The sequence below is a fragment of the Capra hircus genome, chromosome 8, assembly GCF_001704415.2.
Source record: "Capra hircus breed San Clemente chromosome 8, ASM170441v1, whole genome shotgun sequence".
Lineage (NCBI taxonomy): Eukaryota > Metazoa > Chordata > Mammalia > Artiodactyla > Bovidae > Capra > Capra hircus.
This window is the reverse complement of record NC_030815.1, coordinates 78,632,016-78,652,314: the sequence shown is the minus strand read 5'-3', so window position 1 is coordinate 78,652,314 and position 20,299 is coordinate 78,632,016. Positions and strand designations below refer to the sequence as shown.

General features: G+C 36.2%; 1 protein-coding gene across 2 annotated transcripts in view; it reads left to right on the top strand.

The window, feature by feature from the left end:
* The window catches only part of AGTPBP1 (ATP/GTP binding protein 1), a 190,558-nt gene that overhangs the window by 138,992 nt on the left and 31,267 nt on the right, over positions 1–20,299 (top strand). For both annotated transcript variants that reach the window (XM_018052439.1, XM_018052440.1), the window contains one exon: positions 16,624–16,711. In XM_018052439.1, coding sequence (XP_017907928.1) covers positions 16,624–16,711 — 88 coding nt within the window. The remainder of the gene's footprint in view (positions 1–16,623; positions 16,712–20,299) is intronic.

Here is a 20,299-nt window from a genome sequence, read left to right as displayed (position 1 = left end):
ACTCCCAAGAGTCTTCTCCAGCACCACAATTCAAAAGTATCAATTCTTCGGTGCTCAGCCTTCTTCACAGTCCAACTCTCACATCCATACATGCCAACAGGAAAAACCGTAGCCTTGACTAGATGGACCTTAGTCAGCTAAGTAATGTCTCTGCTTTTGAATATGCTATCTAGGTTGGTCATAACTTTTCTTCTAAGAAGTAAGCATCTTTTAACTTCATGGCTGCAGTCACCATCTGTAGTGATTTTGGAACCCCCAAAAATAAAGTCTGACACTGTTTCCACTGTTTCCCCATCTGTTTGCAATGAAGTGATGGGACCAGATGCCATGGTCTTCATTTTTGAATGTTGAGCTTTAAGCCAACTTTTTCACTCTCCACTTTCACTTTCATCAAGAGGCTTTTTAGTTCCTCTTCACTTTCTGGCATAAGGGTGGTGTCATCTGTATATCTGAGATGATTGATATTTCTCCCGGCCATCTTAATTCCAGCTTGTGCTTCTTCCAGTCCAGTGTTTCTCTTGATGTACCGTGCATATAAGTTAAATAAGCAGTGACAATATACAGCCTTGACGTATTCCTTTTCCTATTTGAAACCAGTCTGTTGTTCCATGTCCAGTTCTAACTGTTGCTTCCTGACCTGCATACAGATTTGACAGCGTTAGGTGTAGGCTAATAATATATGTCTTTTATTATGTTGAGATATGTTCCATCTATACCCCCTTCTGAAAATATTTTTATCATAAATGGATGTTGAATTTATGAAAAGCTTCTTCTGCAATTATTGAGATAGTCATATGGTTTTTATTCTTCAGTTTGTTGATATGATGTATCACACTGATTGTTTTGTGGATATTGAACCATCCTTGTGCTAAATCCCAGTGAATTATGGTGTAGGATCATTTTAACATATGGTTGGATTCAGTTTGCTAATATTTTGTTGAGGATATTTGCATCTATGTTCATCAGTGATAATAGCTTGTAATTTTCTGTTTGTGTTTTCTCTTTTTCTTATTTTTCATTTCAGAGGGATGTTATCCTTATAAATGAGTTCAGTTGTATTCCTTCCTCAGCAATTTTTGGAGTAGTTTGAGAAGGATAGATCTTAACTCTTCTTTACATGTTTGGCAGAATTCACTGGTGAAGTCACGTGATCCAGGACTCTTGCTTGTTTGGAGTTTTAAAATTAATGATTCAATTTCATCATGGGTCTTGCTCTGCTTATGTCTTCTATTTCTTCCTGGTTCAGTCAGGAGAAATTGTACATTTCTGGAGTTTTTCTGTTTGTGGAAGCTTGTCCATTTCTTCCAGCTTGTCTATTTTATTGGCATACAACTGTTCATAGTAATCGTCTTTTTTATTTCTGTGGAGTTGGTTGTAACTTCTCCCTTTTTTTCCCCTCACTTATTCATTTGTGCCTTCTTTTTGTTCTTGATGAGTCTGCATAATGGTTAATCAATTTTATCTTTTCAAAGAACTGGCTGTTAGTTTCATTGATCTTTTCTATTTTTTTAGCCTCTATTTTCTTCTTTTTTGATTTTGTAGTTTATTTTCTTCTACTAACTTTGGGTTTTGTTTGTTCTTTTTCCTTTAGATGTAAGGTTGGGTTATTTTTCTTTAAGTTTAAAGTTAGATTGTTTGAGATACTTTTCTTGTTCCTGAGGTAAATATATTAATTTAAAATTCTTAGAACTGCTTTTGCTGCATCAGTTAGACATTGGATTTATTTTGTTTTTCTTTTCATTTTTCTTTGTTTTTTTTTTTGTTTGTATCTTTAACAAATCATTGGTTATTTATGGAGTATATTGTTTAGTTTCCATTTCTTTGTGCTTTTTGCAGGTTTTTTTTTTTTTTTTTTTTTGGTAGTCTCATAGCATTGTGGTCATGAAAAAAGGTTGATGTGCTTTCAGTTTTCTTAAATTTACTAAGGCCTGCTTTGTGGCCTAGCATGAGATCTATCCTAGAGAATGTTCCAGCTGCACTTGAAAAGAATGTGTTATCTGCTGCTTTTGGATGGAGTGTTCATATATATCTGTTTTGTTCATCTGGTTTAATGTGTCATTTAAGCTCAGTGTTTCCTTTTTTATTTCCTGTCTGGATGATCTTTCCATTGATATCTGTTAATATTTACCCTGTGTGTTTAGCTGCTCCTAGGTTGTGTGCATATGTGTTTGTAATTGTTATATTTTCTTCTAGGATGATCCCTTGATCATTATGTAATGTTCTTCTTTTGTCTTTTTTGGCACTGTCTTTGTATTAAAATCTATTTCATCTCATACAAGTATTGCTACACTGCCTTTATTTTGATTTCCATTTGCATGGAATACCTTTTTCCATTCCCTCACTTTCAGTCTGTGTGTGTCTCTGGATGTGAAGTGAATCTCTTGTAGGCGACATATATATTTGCCATATAATGGGTCTTGTTTTTGCACCATTCAGCTGCTCTCTGTCTTTTGATTGGAGCATTTGTTCTGTTTATAGTTAAAGTTATTATTGATATGTATATACTTATTGCCATTTTGTTAAGTCTTTGAGGGTTGTTTTTGTCGGTCTTTTTTGTTTTGTTTTTTATTTTCTTCTCCTGTGATTTAATGACTATCTGTAGTATTATGTTTGGATTCCTTTCTGTTTTGTGTGTGAATCTATTATAGATTTTATTTTGTTGTTGTTTTTTGTTGTTGTTACCATGAGGCTTTTATGTAGCAATTTATATTTATATACAGGATTATTTAGATTGATTGTATCTTAATTTCAAATACATTTTAACAACCCTGTATTTGTACCTTTTTTTCCTCACAATTACCATTTTTGATACCACATTTTGCATCTGTTTGTTTTATTCCTTTACTGCTTATTGTGGATATAGGTTGATTTTCTGCTTTTGTTTTTTAACCTTTCTACTTACTCTGTACATGTCTGTGTTACTACCTTTACTTTATGTTTGCCTTTACTGATGAGTTTTTCTAGTAGTTTTCAGATTTCTAGTTTTGGCTTTTTCTTTTTCACTTAGAGAAATCCTTTTAACATTCCTTGTAAAACTGGTTTGTTGGTGCTGAACTCTTTTAGCTATTTCTTGTCTGTAAAACTTTTGATCTCTCTATCAAATCTGAATGAGAACCTTGCCAGATAGAGTATTCTTGATTGTAGGTTTTTCTCTTTCATCATTTTAAATGTTTCATGCCACTCCCTTCTAGTCTGCTTCTGCAGATAACCTTATGGGAGTTCCCGTTTACGTAACTTTTTCCTTGCTCCTTGTTTGGTCCTCCTTGGGTTGATTCTTTTTGGGACTTTTTGTGGCTTCTGGACCAGAATATCTATATCCTTTCCCTATTAGGGTGGTTTTCAGCTACTGTTTCTTCAAATATGTTATTTGCCCCTTTCTGTCTTGTCCTTTTTATATCCCTGTAATGTGTGTGCTTGATGTTGCCTCAGAGTTCTCAGATGGTCCTTATTTCTTTTTATTCTTCTCTTCTGTTCAGCTTCAGTGATTTCCACTACTCTGTCTTCCAGATTGCTGATCTACTCTTCTGTATCATTTAGTCTGCTGTTGATTCCTTATATTGTAATTTTTATTGATTATATTCTTTACTTTTGTTTGGTTGTTATTTATATTTTCAAGCTCTTTGTTAAAAACTTTTGTAATTTTGTATTCTGTATCTCTTCTCCTCCTGAGTTCTTTCATCATTGTTATGATCATTACCTTGAACTCTTTTTTGGGTAGATTGAATATATTTACGTCACTTAGTTCTGGGATTTTATCCTATTCCTTCATTTGAAACATGTTCCTCTGTCACCTCATTTGCCCAAGTTTCTGTTTTTATGTATCTGGTGTGTTGGTTATATTTCCTGATCTTGGAAAAGTACCCTTTTGTAGGAGACGTTTTGTGTGTCCCAACAACAAACTTCTCTCTGGTCACTAGAGCTGTGTGCTCTAGAGGTGCCTCCTGTATGGGCTCTTTGAGTCCTTCTGTTGTGGTGGGCTGAACACTGTGGGTGGTATGGTAGGTGTAGCTCGCCCCTGATCTCATTGGTTGCCAGGCCCTGCCTTGTGCAGAGGCTGCTAGCCACTGATTGGTGGGGCTGGATCCTGAAATAGCTGGCTGTGGAACCCCAGGGGTGCTAGGGCTCGTGCTGGCTCACTAGTGGACAGAGCTGTGGTCCAGGAGATCTTGGGGCTGGTAATCACTCAATGGTGGCTGAAGCCAGGTCTTGGAGCTAATGTGTGGGGCTGTCTCTGGTTGGCATAGACATGTCTGGGGCAGCTTTTTTGGTTTAGGAGTGCTTAAGGGAGCCTGCCTATTGGTGGGCGGGGGTATGTCTTAGCCCAGTTAGTTGCTTGGCCTCAGGTGTCCCAGAACTAATGTCTGTAGACTGTTGAGTCCTGGGACTAATAAGCTAGAGGGAGAATTCCACAATGATACTTGCCAGCGCCAGTGCCTTCCTGGTAGAATGAGCACCCCAAAATTGCTGCCCCCAATGTATGTGTCCTTAGAATGAACTCTAGTCGCCTCTTATATCTCTGGGAGACTTCCCAAGATCAGCAGTTGGGTCTGACCCAGGGTCTTTTCAGAGGACTGCTTTTTCCCTGGATCTTGGAACATGTTATTGTGTACGTCTGTTAGGAGTACAGTCTGTTTTCCACAGCCCTCCAATCCTCCTGAATATAAGCCCGGCTAGCCTTCAAAGCCAGGCATTCTTGAAGCTTGTTTCCTGGTGCAGGATCACTGGGCTCAGGAGCCTGATACGGGGCTCAGACCCCTTTCTCCTTGGGGAGAACCTCTGCAGTTATAGTCTTCTGTTTGTGAATTGTTCACTGAGGGGCATGGATCTTAAATATACCATGACTTTTACCCTCCTACATATCTCGTTGTGCTGTTTCTTTATATCTTTAGTTGTAGAAGATCTTTTCTGGTACGTTTTGGTCTTTTTAATCAGTGGTTCTGCAAATAGTTGTGATTTTGGTGTGCTCCTGAGAAGAGGTGTGTGAGCTCAGGGTCTTCCAGTTCTGCCGTGTTGGGAACTCTCCTGCAAGGTTTTCAATTTATTTTTGATTGCAACTTAATTCCATACCCTCTCCCCTCCAGATTTTGATACTAAGACCTCCTTGTTATTTTCTAGGTGGCTTCTAATTGGGTGTGATTTTGATATCCTTTCTGGCCCAATAATTGCTTAGAAAAGGGTTTGTCACATTTTTAGTTGGTTAAATTATTTTGGTTATGATTTTTGTCATTGTATTCAAGTTTTAATCAGTTTTGTTTGTAGATATGAAATTTATGATTTGGAGTAATTCTGTGGCTTAACATCTGATCAGTGTTAGTGTTTACAGGTTCTTGGAAAATATGTATTCTCTGTTGGGGACATAATTTTAAGATAAATTGTTAAATTTATTGTTATGAACCTGTTTATTCAGTTTTCTGTATCCTTTTTATTTTTTATATTGTCTGTTTGCTTAAGAAAACTAAACAGTCTTTCAATTCTACTATGCTTCTGTCAGTGTGGTAGTATAGTCGCTAAAGTCGTGTCTGATTCTAATGACACCATGGATTGTAGCCCACTATACTTCTCTGTCTATGGAATTTCCCAGGCAAAAGTACTGGAGTGGGTTGCCATTTCCTTCTCCAGGGCATCCTCTTGACCCAAGGATCGAACCCATGTCTCCTTCATTGCAGATGAATTCTTTTACCACAGAGCCTCCAGAGAAGCCCCTTTTCTGTCAACTTGAAAAAATTTTGTTTTCTATTTTAATGCTCTACCATTTGGCACATAGACATTTATAACTTTTCCATGTTCTTTTTGTGTTTTGTGTATACCCGTTGGTGGTGCCAGTGGTAAAGAATCCACCTGCCAGTGCAGAAGACTCAGGAGACATGGGTTTGATCCTGGTGGGACAGATACCCCGAAAAAGGAAATGGCAACCAACTCAAGTGTTTTTGCCTAGAGAATTCCATAAACAGAGGAGCCTGGTGGACTACAGTCTGTGGGGTTGCAAAAAATTGGATGCGACTGAATCCACACATGCACATTAACAATATAAAACAGTCACATTTATTCCATTCCTTATCTTTGGCCTAGAATTATAATTATATTGGTTTGAATTTGATGCATCTTTGCTCATTATTTTTGTGACTAGAGATTGCTTTTTGTTGTTTGACCCTTGCCTTTTAATATGTAATTTTGACCTAATATTTAAGGTTCTTATAATTGATATTTTTTATGTTGTCTATTTTTATTCACTATATTCTTCATGTGTTATTCTTTAAGAGCCTTCACAGTGTAGTATAACACTTCTTTTAGCTGTGGAAAACCAAAATATGTATTTGAAAATAGATTGTGAGGCATATTCTGAACTGGATTTCTCTCAGTCCTGTTCCATCTGGCTTAAGATTAGTAGAGAATTTTCCCAGATTCTGACAGGACGTTATCTGTTGCCAGTCTTCTTGTAAGTACTTAACTAGGACGTTGGTAGAAGCTATAGAAGGAGCTGTTTGGTAGATGTAATTTTTAAATGAACCCTAATACTAGATTTGTTAGATTAATGCAACATACAGCAAATCTTGGTTTGCCTGGTTACCAATAGAGTTAGAAGGAAGAGACCAACATTTAGTAAGTTAGAATTCAGCATTTTAAAAAACAGTAATTAGCTATGTAATTAATTGTCATGAGATTCATATTGAATTCACTTCAGGGATGGTGATGGCTGAAAATATTTGCAGTGGAAACGTCTTCAGCTGGAAGAATTTAGTTGATTGCCATGCATGATCGTAGTCAGGAAGTAATATTACTTAGGAAATTGTAAGTTTCTTTTTGTTTTTTGTTGAGACATGCTGCTTGGGGGAGTATTTAAATGTTGGGTTCTTCTAGCAGGTATGCCCAGTGGAGGTCTTGCTCTTTGTCAGTGTCCCTTAAAAAAGGGCAGAATTAGTTTGTTTCATAAGTTGACTTTTTCTTGGAGAATTTTTAGGTGATTATATTAAATATTTAGTGTTATTAGTTTTAGCTTTCTTGCAATGGGTGATCTTATTTGTGAATTTGTGTTTATGAATTTATATCACTGTATGCACCGACAGCCATTGTAATCCGTCACTCTCCCTTCCACTGACCTGACTTAAAAAGGGTTTGCTCAAATTACCACTAGATGGCAGTCTTGTGTTTTAGTAATTTAGAGAGCTATACTCACAGGCTCCCTCTTTCTCTCCCTGCCCTTCCTCCCCAGTATCTCCAAAGTATGTGAAGATTTTTAACCACTCCCTTGTATAAATTGAACATATATGGAACCAGGCAGCAAAAAAGAATCTTGGAGTCAGCTCTAGCATTCCCACCTTGCTCATGTTAGTTAATTCCATACTTGGAAATTGAGCTGAGTTTTGTCTTGACTTTCTGTTCCCTGATTCCCCATACAGGATTAGTCAGTCCCTTTAATAAATGTTGCTTGTCATTTTCTCCTTTAGGGCGCTCTTCACAATTCTACATTGTTTTTGTATGTGTCTGATTAATACCTTTCCTCACTGTGTACCCCTCCTACTCCCCCCCCCCCAAATTGTATGTTTTGCAAGATCAGGGACAGTATCTCTGTTGCTGGCCTTTGTATTTATAGTAAGGCATTTAGTAGATGTTCCGTAAGTATTTGTTAAATAAATGAGGTAATGGCTGAATGAGCTATGAAGATCCTATTAGGAGCTTAAAATGACATGCACGAACATATGTCAAGAAGGCTCTAGTTCAAAGATCATCGTTTTCTAAATATTTTATTTTGAAATAGTTTCAAACTTACTGAAAAGTTGTATCCTTTATCTACATGTTGGACTTCAAAAATGATGCCCCATCATTCTAGAACACTTTCGGTGTATTTTATGCATGGTATTGTTCTATATAACTGTGGGAAAGCTGTCAACATCAGGAAATTATCATTGATATTTGAACCCCATCTAATCTTTAGACCCTCATCTAAGTTTTCACCTGTTTTCTCATCAGTGACCTTAATAGCACAAAAATTCAGCTCAAACCACATATTGTATTTAGTTGTCAAGTCTCTTTAGACTATTTTAGTCAGGAACAGTTTGTGGTCTTTAATGTTCATGACCTTGGCACTTTGGAAAATGAAAGCACTTATTTTGTAGAGTGGTTCTCAGTTTGGAGATGTCTCATGTTCCTCATGACTTAATTTAAGTCAGGCATCTGTGGTGGAGGCATCACAGTAATGATGTTGTGTGTTGGTGGCACAGGATTTTGTTTTATTGCTGATAGTAATAATTTTATCACCTGATTAAGTTGTTGTCTGCCAGACTTTTCCACTGTAAAGTCACCTTTTTTCCTCTTTGTAATCAGTAAGCATTCTACATGTTAATATCAGGATAGAGTTGTTTCCTGTTTAATCAGTGGGCTGTAGTTTGCTGCTATCAGTATTTTGGTGTTTCAGCTGCCCAGGATTTGGCCATTGTGACCCCTTCATGCTGGGTTGTGTGTTCAGTTGAATGTCCCTGTCATTCTTTATGGATGTTCTTGGGTTCTGGCATAAGATGCCCAGGGCTTATCTTGCCTTTCCTTGCCCCAGACTCAGTCAGTTCAGTTCAGTCACTCAGGCATGTCCGACTCTGTGACCCCATGAATCGCAGCACGCCAGGCCTCCCTGTCCATCTTCAACTCCCGGAGTTTACTCAAACTCATGTCCATCGAGTCGGTGATGCCATCCAGCCATCTCATCTGAAGCAGTCATTTCTTCAAAGAGCCCTGATTTATTTTAGTGGAGAATAATATTTTAAAACTAAGATCTGTGTGCATAGTGTATGCATTGTTACTGGACCTGCCCATGGACAGAGCTGAGGAATATATATTTGTATATACAAGCATTTATGTAGAAATTTTCATTGGTAGTAATTTATAGTATGTATATATATATTTTTTCCTCTCTTGCTTTTTCTTTTTCCTTTTTTCTTTAATTTTTTTTTTTAATTGGTTTTGCCATACATTGACATGAATCCACCACAGGTGTACATGCGTTCCCAAACGTGAACCCCCTCCCACCTCCCTCCCCATAACATCTTATTTTTGTGTGTACATAGTATGTATATTATTATTGGACCTGTTCATGGAGGGAGCTGGGGAATGTATATTTGTATATACAAGTGAGTATGTAGAAATTTTCATCATGTATATGTTTATTTCTGTGTGTATGTTATACACATACATACGCATGCATACACATAGTATCTCCATGAGGTCACACTGATACCTTCAGTTGCACAGATTTTATTCTAGTTTTCTTTCCGTATTTTCAGCTTCCTTCTCCAAAATGAAGAATTTTGGCTTATACAGAGCTTAATATATTTACTTATTTGATCAATTCCAGTGTACTTAACAGTCTCTCCTTTGCATTTTTGGGCAGATGCCCTCATCGCTCCGTTTAAGCTCTGAGACCAAAGTCAACCTGTCTCCCTTGTCTCTGCATGGTTATCCACCCTCTTTGTTTATTTTCATTTTGATTTTAATTTGTAGCTCTATTTTATATGGTGATCAGAGGGTTTTGTTTGTAATGTTTCTCTTATGTGGAACTTACTGGCATTTCCTTTTGGCCTAATAAATGAGCAATTTTTGTGACTATTCCACATATTCTTAGAAGAAGAAGGTGCATTCCCCACTATCAGGATATAGTGTTCAACATAGCTACATAAAATTTGCCTTATTAATTATGTTGCTTAGAGCTATATAAATATTCTTAACTTTTGTTCAGTTGTTCTGTCTTATAATGAGAGTGGAGTGTTAGAGTCTGTCCGTAGTATGTTTCCTTCTTCTGTATTTCCTGTAGTTTCTGCTTTATGTAATAGGTTGTTCTTTTCTGGTGTGCAGATACTGTGTCTTGCTATATTATTTTTCACTGTGAATTGGGACTTTATAAAATTCCTTGTCTTACTTAGTATGTTTTGGCCTGCAGTCTACTTTGTTTCCACTTCCCTGGTATATCTGCCCGTCTTTCTACCTATTGAAATCTGTTACATCTGTCTTCTAGAAATGCTGCAGGCCTGGGCATGTGTGCTTTTATTTTCACTACTTGTTGACTTTCTTTATTTGTTTTTGTGAGGATGTGTGGAGTGATTCCGATTCATATGGCCATGATTACCCTCCAGATCAAGAATCTCATCTTCCTATTTTTAGTATGACTTTCTGTTATAATACTTGCCATATTAGAAGCATGTATTTTTTTCTCTGTAAAGTTACTAATAACATATGCAGCTTATGGTAGGTACCTTCAGATTAACCTAGCTCCCCCTCATGTGTTAAATTACAGCGTTAGCTTTAACTTGAAAATTTTGTCTGTGAGTCGCAATACATTTAATGATTTGGGCCTAAAACATCTTGTCTTTCTTTGTATCTGCCCTTGTTACTGAGCATGTGCTTAATAAAACTTCAGCCTTTACATGGATATTATTAGAGGCTAGTGCCATTAGATGCTGGTTTCACTCTGGCAATTTAATATTTTGATTGTATTCAAGTGACAAGCTTGACAGTTCTTAGCATATTTATGTTATACACATTAAAGTTTATCCTTTGGCTAATGGTTAAATAAGTTACTCAAATATGGCCTTTCTATATCAACTTGAGTATTAATAGATTGTGGTTTATTCAGTTTGAGTTACCTCATTTGATTGATTCTTACTGGGGTGTCCTGTTTTGTTCAGATGATCTTCATTATAATCAGAATTTCCAAATATAGCTCCCTTCACTGTGACCAGAATTAACCATCATTTTAAAAGTAATAACAGAATACATTGTCTTGTATAAAATTAGAACACTTCAGATAAATCTGTTATGCCCTTTGACCTCAGCCTGAACCTTGTTCTGCCTTACTGTAATTAACCATTTATTAAGAATTTTGTGTGCCTGGAAGAGGTTGAAGTTTCGGATTGAAATGACTCACTGACTCCTAGAAAGAAATAAGGAAGACAGGAATCTTTTATACATACCAGTGAAATATTTGAGTTTCAGGTATAGAACTGGCTGCAGTACTTAAATAATAGTAATAACAGCTAACATTTATTGAAAACTGTATTATGTGCCAGGGCTTCTTTAAGTGTTAACACATGTGATACTCTTCATTCGCACAACAAACAATCCAGTAAGATTGTTATCCACAGAAGAGATAAAGGAGGCATGAGTGGTTTAATAACCTGCCAGGATCATGCATATGGCGCGTAGTGAAGTCAGAGTTCAGACCTGGTTAGAGACTAGAGACTAGTCTGGTTACAGACTGTGTGCTCTTGATCACTTTGTTGTTCTCTGTGTGAAAACCAGGTTAGTACTGGACCCTCATCTGTGGAAGCTAGAGGAGAGCCAAATGTCTTTTGCAAAATCTGTCATTTGTTTGTCACTGCCAACAAACTGCATGTTTGTGTATGTAGAATTCAGAAAATATACTACCCTGAACCCTCGCTGAGAAAAATAAATGACAAAGATATCAAGATAGAAGACTTAGAATTTATAAATTGTGTTAAGTGAAAATGTTCTAAAAGGAGTGATATGAGAGGAGTGAAAGCTAACTTCTCTTGGTTGGATTACTTGTTTATTTAGTATAATATAGTGCTAGAGAAATGTCTACGCACAGTTAATCATAATTGTGAGAATGAGAAATGGAGTTGAAAAAGCACAATAGAAAGCTTCCAAATGACAGAAGAAGAAAAGAAAATGTGGAAAATGTAACCAAGTAAGTAAAATAAGGAGGTGTAAAGAAGGAAAAAAGCATGTAATGAATAGTAGAAAGAAAATAAAATGGAAGGGGAGAAGGAATGAAATTAAATGTAGATCTGTCATTATCAACTACAAGTCAGAATGGCCTCAAAAATCAGATAATGAAAATTACACAATTTGCAAGATGAGAATATGTGTGTATGTGAATATTGTTGTTATTGTTCAGTTGGTAAGTCATGTCCTGCTTTTTGTGACTCCATGGACTGTAGCACACCAGGCTTCCCTGTCCTTCACTATCTCTTGGAGTTTGCTCAGACTCATGTCCATTGAGTCAGTGATGCTATTCAACCATCTCATCATCTGTCTTCCCCTTCTCTTCATGCCCTCGATCTTTTCTAATCTTTTAATTAATATTTGTATATTAATGATAAAACTGAAATGAATGATTGGGCAGAGGTTTAATAGGTAAATGCAAATAAAGGAAATGTGGTAATATTAATGTCTGACAAAGAATAATTCAGGGTCAAAAGCATGAGATATTGTGTATTTACAAGTTGCAGTCCTTGAAGATGCTGTATAACTGCAAACCTTCATTTTCCATTGAGATATAATTGGCGTGTAGAATGTGCTTTAGGTGTGTAACATAATGATTCAGTGTGTAGAGACTGTAAAATGATCACCGCAGTAAGTCTAGTTAACATTATATCACCATGACTGACTTATTTTGTAACTGGAAGTTCATACTTTGTGACCACTTTCACAAACCCCTCAACCCCCTGCCTATGGAAGCCTCTGTTGTGTCCTCTATGATTTTTTTTTTTAAAGATTCCACACACAGGCAAGATTATACAGTATTTGCCTTTCTTTATCACCTATTTCAGTTATTAACATAATGTCCTCAAGGGTCTATCCATGTTGTTACAAATAGCAAAATTTCCTTTTTTATGGCTAAATAATACTCCATTGTGCTCACACGTGTGTACACACAGGGTCATGCATTATATACATACCGCATCTTCTAGACAGCATATTAAAAAGCAGAGGTATTACTTTGCTGACATAGGTCCATCTAGTCAAAGCTATGGTTTTTCCATTAGTCATGTATGTATGTGAGTGTTGGACTGTAAAGAAAGGTGGGTGCCAAAGAATTGATGCTTTTGAACTGTGGTGTTGGAAAAGACTCTTAAAGAGTCCCTTGGACTGCAAGGAGATCAAACCAGTCCATCCTGAAGGAAATCAGTCCTGAATAGTCATTGGAAGGACTGGTGCTGAAACTGAAACTCTAATACTTTGGCCACCTGATGCGAAGAACTGGCTCATTTGAAAAGACGCTGATGCTGGGAAATATTGAAGGCAGGAGGAGAAGGGGACAACAGAGAATGAGATGGTTGGATGGCATCACCAACTCGATGGACATGAGTTTGAGCAAGCTCTGGGAGTTGTTGATGGACAGGAAAGCCTGGCATGCTGCAGTCCATGGGGGTTGCAGAGTCAGACACGACTGAGTGACTGAACTGAACTGAACTGAACTGAACTTCTTTATCCATTCATTCATCAGTGGACATTTAAGTTCCTTCCATGTGTTGGCTATTGTAGGTAATGATGCATTAAACATGATAGGGAGTGGCATATGTCTTTTTGAAATAGTTTTTTAAGAATAAATACCCAGAGTGGAAATGCTGGATCAAATGCTAGTGCTATTTTTTCATCTTTTGAGGAAGTGCCATACTGTTTTCCACAGTGAGTGCACCAATTTATATTCCCACCAATGATGCAGAAGGGTTCTCTTTTCTCTACATTCTCACCAATACTTCTTTGTCCTTTAGATAACAGCCATTCAAGCAGGTGTGAGGTGAAGTCTCATTGTGGTTTTAATTTACATTTTCCTAATGATTAGTGATGTTGAGTACCTTTACATTTACCTGTTGGCCATATGTATATCTTTGGGAAAATGTCCATTCAAATCCTTTGTCCACTTTTCAGTTGTTTGTGTGTTTTTTGCTATCGAGTTGTAGGAGTTCTTCATATATTTTGAGTGTTAACCCTTTATCCGATTTAGGATTTGCAGATATTTTTTCCCGTTTGTTAGGGTGCCATTTCATTTTGTTGGTGGTTTCATTTGCCGTACAGAACACTAACCTTTATACAATACAATACCCATAACCACATGACACTCACATAGTTAGAGCAAAAGCTCCAAGAAATACAGCATGATTAAAACACAGTTGCTGTAATAATTTAAAATTCAGTTCTTAAGAGGCAATAGGCTTATTGGCTGTGCTCAGGACCCACACATGGCTAGTGGCCACCACACTGCACGGTGCAGGTATGGAACATTTCCATTCTGGCAGAAGGTTCGGTTGGATGGCTCTGATCTAGAAAGTCCAGCAAAGGAGAACTCTTTATAGACTTATGGGACATAGCTAAACTGCAATTTGGAGGAAAACTGAATGCATTTAATAACTGCATTATTTAAAATAAGAAAGACTGAAAATAAGTTACTACTCAAGTACTGAAAAAATACTCAAGATATTTTGAGTATTAATTAAAAGTATTAAAATACTCAAGATATTAAAACAACAAAAAATAAAACCAAAAGAAAGTAAGAGAATTCTTTTTAAATGCTGAAAATGAGATAGAAATAGAACAAATAGAACAAATGGGACAAAACAGAAATACTGAAACTGATTGAAAAAAGTAGAGATACTGAACAGACTACAGCTGTTGAAAAGGAAATTAAAAATGTATTTAGTAGTCACCATATTAGGATGATATTCCAACTGATTTGTATTTACTTCTAAAAATAGATTTTTCTTTTATTCTAATAAATGATGGATACCTTTTAAATATGTTTTTCTGAAGCTAGTGTAATATCAATACTTGGTAAAGGTAATTTTTTTAAAAAAAGACCAAGTTTTAGATACAAAAATTCTAAGTGAAATCTTGCTAATTTCATCATATAGCAGTAAGAGAAAAGTTTTCTCTTGGAGTACAAGGATAATTCACAATAGTAAACAAATTTAAACAATCCGTTACATCGACAGACTTAAGGAGAAAAGCCATGTGATTCTATTTGTGGATGCTGAAAAGTCATATAACGAAACAATTAAAAACACATAGTGTAATAAGAAGTATGAGGGAAACTGCTCCAGTTGTAGGAAGAAATAAGCACCTACCACAGAGAGCTGTTGTGAGGATTTAATGACTTAAAAGGTATAAAAATACAAAGAGCAGTATCTGGCACATAGAAATTATTCAATATTAGCTGTTTATTTAAATAAGATAAAGTTGACTTATTAAGAAAAACAATTGGCAAATATTGCATCTTATGGCAAGATATTTTTATTTAAATTATAAGCAAGATAGTTTAGTTCTTTCCACTGTATTCAGAATAGTTTTTGAGATTGTTTCATTTCTTGAAATACAAGTAGAAAATAAAGTAAGTGTTATAAATACTAAAAGAGGAGATAAAATTTTTAAAATTGCAAGTGATATGATTTATGTGCTTAGAGAACCCAAGAAACTATTGAAGACTAATAAAAATAATCAGAGGTAAGTTTAAGATAATGATTCTATAGCAAGAAAATGAAAAAGGTGATTGTATCTTTAGGTTATAATTTAAGAAAAGTTGAGCCAGATCTCAATAAAAATTGTGAACTTTTCCAAAATTTGCATATAAATTTTATTAATTCTAGTTAGAAACCTGGAAACCTTTTAAATGATTTTAGAATGTATGTGAAAGTATATTTCTAAAACTACCTAAGAAAATATCCTATATATTTAATCCTGCTTTTGCTAACTGTCCCTCCTCTCTCCCTTCCCTCCTTCTGCATGGTATAAACACCTGTTGTTGAGGAAGAAAACAATCATGCTGGTTCAGTGGCATCGTTTTCCTTACCTTGGTGTAGATGGGAATCTGTGGAGAGTTGGAGGGGGGATAATATTTAACTTTATTCTGTTTCACTTGTTATGAGGAATATATGTATAATTTTTATATAATATATATTATGTGTATGTAATTTTTGTATAATATGTATATATATAATTAGATATAATAGATGTAATATAGAAAAGGTAATAGCAGAATGTTAAATGACTTTTCACTTATTGAAGTTGTAACCTCATTTTAGTTAATTGGAAATAAAACATATCATTCATTGATTTCAGTTCAGTTCAGTTGCTCAGTCGTGTCCAACTCTTTGTGACCCCATGGACCACAGCACTCCAGGCTTCCCTGTCCATCATTATCTCCTGGAGCTTGCTCAAACTCATGTCCATTGACATCATGTCCATATGATGCTGTCCAACTATCTTATCCTCTGTCGTCCCCTTCTCCTCCTGTCTTCAGTTTTTCCCAGCATCAGGGTCTTTTCTAATAAGTTGGTTCTTCGCATCAGGTGGCCAAAGTATTGGAGTTTTAGCTTCAGCGTCAGTCCTTCCAGTGACTATTCAGGACTGGTTTCCTTCAGGATGGACTGGTTTGATCTCCTTGCAGTCCAGTGGACTCTCTCAAGAGTCTTTTCCAACACCACAGTTCAAAAGCATCAGTTCTTAGATCTTCGTGAAAGATCTCAGGCTTCCCAGGTGGCTCAGTGGTAAAGAATCTGCCTTCCAATGCAGGCAACACTGGAGATACAGGTTCGATCCCTGGGTTGGGAAGATCCCCTGGAATAGGAAATGGCAACCCACTCCAGTATTCTTGCCTGGAAAATTCCCTGCACAGAGGAGCCTGGTGGGCTACAGTCCATGGGGTCACAAAGAGTCAGCCATTCCTGAGCGTGCACATACACACACACACATCTCAGATTTTTTAAAAATACATGTTGAAATACCAAAATGTGTATTCATTAACTTTCATGAATGTTTAGTGCTTTCTAAAATGACAGGATTAATTTTTAACTCAGAAATTCTGAAAAGAGTTTTCTCTCTTTTTTCTTTCTATCAAAGGTATGCAACCACTCATGTATTCGGTTCAGGAAGCATTAAATGCTAGACCATGGTGGATTCGTGTGGGGACTGACATTTGTTACTATAAGTAAGTATTCTGACAATAATAGGACAGCAGTTTATAGAAGGAAATATTAGTGCATCCTATTTCAGTTTAGGGATAAAAGAGATACTGTGTTCTCTGAATTATGATGTGCTTTAGTATTACTTCTAACAGAAAAGGTTTTCTTTTTTTTATAATTTGAGATTCATTTCAGGGGGTTTATTTAGTGGCAATAAAATGTGTTTTGTAGATAGACATATGTCCAGTCTTGCTTCTCCCATTTAGATATGTTCTCAGCTCTTTTATAGCTGTAAAACTTTGGGAACCTCATTGAGAAAGACTGTAATTAGAAACTGTAGGAAATAATTTACAGTGGCTTTTAATTGTTCTGATGATATGAAGTATAATCTTTTTCTTCACACAAATGTTTCAGTTCAGTTCAGTCACTCAGTCGTGTCCGACTCTTTGCGACCCCATGAATTGCAGCACACCAGGCCTTCCTGTCCATCACCAACTCCCAGAGTTCACTCAAACTCATGTCCATTGAGTTGGTGATGCCATCCAGCCATCCTCTGTCGTCCCCTTCTCCTCCTGCCCCCAATCCCTCCAAGCATCAGAGTCTTTTCCAATCAGTCAACTCTTCGCATGAGATGGCCAAAGTATTGGAGTTTCAGCTGTAGCATCAGTCCTTCCAAAGAACACCCAGGACTGATCTCCTTTAGGATGGACTGGTTGGATCTCCTTGCCGTCCATGGGACTCTCAAGAGTCTTCTCCAACACCACAGTTCAAAAGCATCAATTCTTCGGTGCTCAGCCTTCTTCACAGTCCAACTCTCACATCCATACATGACCACTGGAAAAACCATAGCCTTGACTAGATGGACCTTTGTTGGCAAAGTAATGTCTCTGCTTTTCAATATGCTATCTAGGTTGGTCATAACTTTCCTTCCAAGGAGTAAGCTTCTTTTAATTTCATGGCTGCAATCACCATCTGCAGTGATTTTGAGGTAAACACAAATATTTACCTCATTTTAACTTCGAGTGTTTTAGTAGGAGATGTATTCCATAGTTAGGTTGCTTCAGCTTAGCCAGTTCAACTTTGACTTCAAACAGGTGATCTGTTTATCAAGTTAGAAGTAAGTACTAGAAATCATTTATTGCTTTAGTGGCAAAGTTGGATTATTCCTCAACTTCATGACTAAGTAATCTAGGGTTATCGTACGGTTTGCTTTCTTTTTACTGTTTCTGCATGTAATACATTTCAAGATAACATCTGTCTGCTATTGAATGCCCTTAATTTAACATACCTGTTTCTTTGCTCTTATTAATCTTAATCCTGAGATTTCTGTTTAGTGGATTTTGACTTTTTAATATTTTATATTGTGCTTAACTATATTGTGCCTTTTCTTATAGTTTTATCAGATAGATGAAGACTTCTAAAATTAAGCTGTTTTTAATGATTTAGATAGGGCTTTGGAAAAACCTAGATCTTAACTGCTATTACTTTCTAAGAAAGAAATGTTCCTTGGAATTAATTTCAGTAGAGTTTCCCCCCTTTTTTTAAGCAAAATAAATAGGAAATATATGAAGAACAAAAGTATAATGTTATATGCAATTCTTTTTTACCTGAATAACTTTCATATTTCTTTTCATGTTAGGCTAATATAAAAATACACCCTCATCATTTATATCTTCCTTTTAAGTTGAGGTGGAGCAGTGATTATCTGGGAAGTGCTTGGTTAGATTTTGGCAGATTGATTTAAAATGTTAAATGGTGAAACAGTGATTTTCAAAAAGTATTATTTCCTTCATGCTTGTCTTCTACACAATAAAAAAAATCATCAAAGAATACTTTTCTTTTTTACATGTAAAGTGAATGGTCATAGCATCTCAGGTTGTTTTTCTTTTCTATGTAAGAGGTGCTGGCAAGGATTTTGTTTTAGTTTTTATTTTTTTTCTTTTGGCTACTTCTAAATCTGGAATTGGAATTCAGGCTAATTCGACAGATATTTATTAACCACTTTCTATATAACACACACTACTCCAGTTGCTTTCCTCAAGCCTGAAATCTACACAAAGGCATTAAAAACTGCTCTTTTTGCATTGTCCTCTGCTGCTTGTTTGTCTCATTTGTAAAATGAGAATAAAACTACCTTCCATGAGTATATGAGAAAGTATAACCTATAAAATCCATAGCTGTAATGTGATGGCATGAATACCACCCCCCACCAAATAGATAATAAACTTTTGAGGGAAAAGAGTTGGCAGGATTTACTTCTGGACCTTATTTTGCATTTTCCTCAACTCTTAGCACCTTGTCATTGAGTATCTATTCAAGATATAGTGCTGCTGCTGCTGCTAAGTCGCTTCAGTCGTGTCCAACTCTGTGCGACCCCATAGATGGCAGCCCACCAGGCTCCTCTATCCCTCGGATTCTTCAGGCAAGAATACCGGAGTGGGTTGCCATTTCCTTCTCTGATATAATGGCTAAGTAATGAAAACTATACCGTTTTTTATGTCAATGTTCTTTTATTTTCATTAATTACAAGCTTTATTCTCTTAAGATTACATTAGAAAGCCTGATCCCAGGGTAGTGCTAAGGATGTGATCTGCCTTGAATGTCTGTGTGCATGAGTAAATTACCTCTAGGCCATGGCTTTTCTTCAGTTCATGGTTAAATAATGCAAGGTGATTTGGAATTTTAGAAATTAAGTCATCATATCTCAGTGATATTTAAAGTCTGGAAAGTAATATAGTTAAAAATTTTTTTACCACTGAAATCTCCAAACATTTACAAAAGTGAATAATAGGATGATGAGGCTCTATGTATTCATCTGTAAGTTTCAGTAATTATCAACACATGGTTTTATTTTACCTAGGCTTTCACCTCTACTTCCACCCTGAATCTTTAAAGGCATTTTCTGATATATTTTATCCATAAATACTTCAAAAGTCTTTTTCATTTAGAGATACGTATTTAAGGCAATATATCCACAATACCGTTAGCACAGCAAAGAAAACTCCTAAATGTAATAAAATATCCAGTCAGTGTTCAGACTTACTTGTCTCATAAATGTAACTTTATAGTTGGTTTGTTTAAATCAGACCAACCAAAGGACCACACACTGCATTTGATTTTTCTTCATACGTCCCTCAAGTCTCTTACTTTATAGGCTTCCGTTTTCTCTCTTTCTAAATTTATCCTTTATTTATTGAAGAAACTAAATCATTTGTCATGCTGGATTTCCCGTATTTTGGATTTTGCTGATTGCATCCCTGTGGTGTTAATAAATTCTTCTAAGTTCTTCTCTCTCACCAGTTTTCTAAACTCATAGTTAGATTTAGAAGCTTGGTCAACTCCAGGTTTCATTTCTGACAAGAATGCTTCACAGAGGGTGCAGGAAATTCCTGTTGTGTCACACCAGGAAACATATCATTTCTGGTTATTTCTTTTTTTTGTAATCTTAAAAGCGATCAGTGAACTGAGATATTGCTGTCTGATCTGTCAGCCTTTCATCCAGTGGTTGTAGCAGCCATTGCTGATCACTGCCTGGATCCAGTAATGTGTAAACCTGTCAAAAAATGGGAGGTCTAAAACTTCTATTGATGCATAAAATAGGAGCTCTGTTTAAT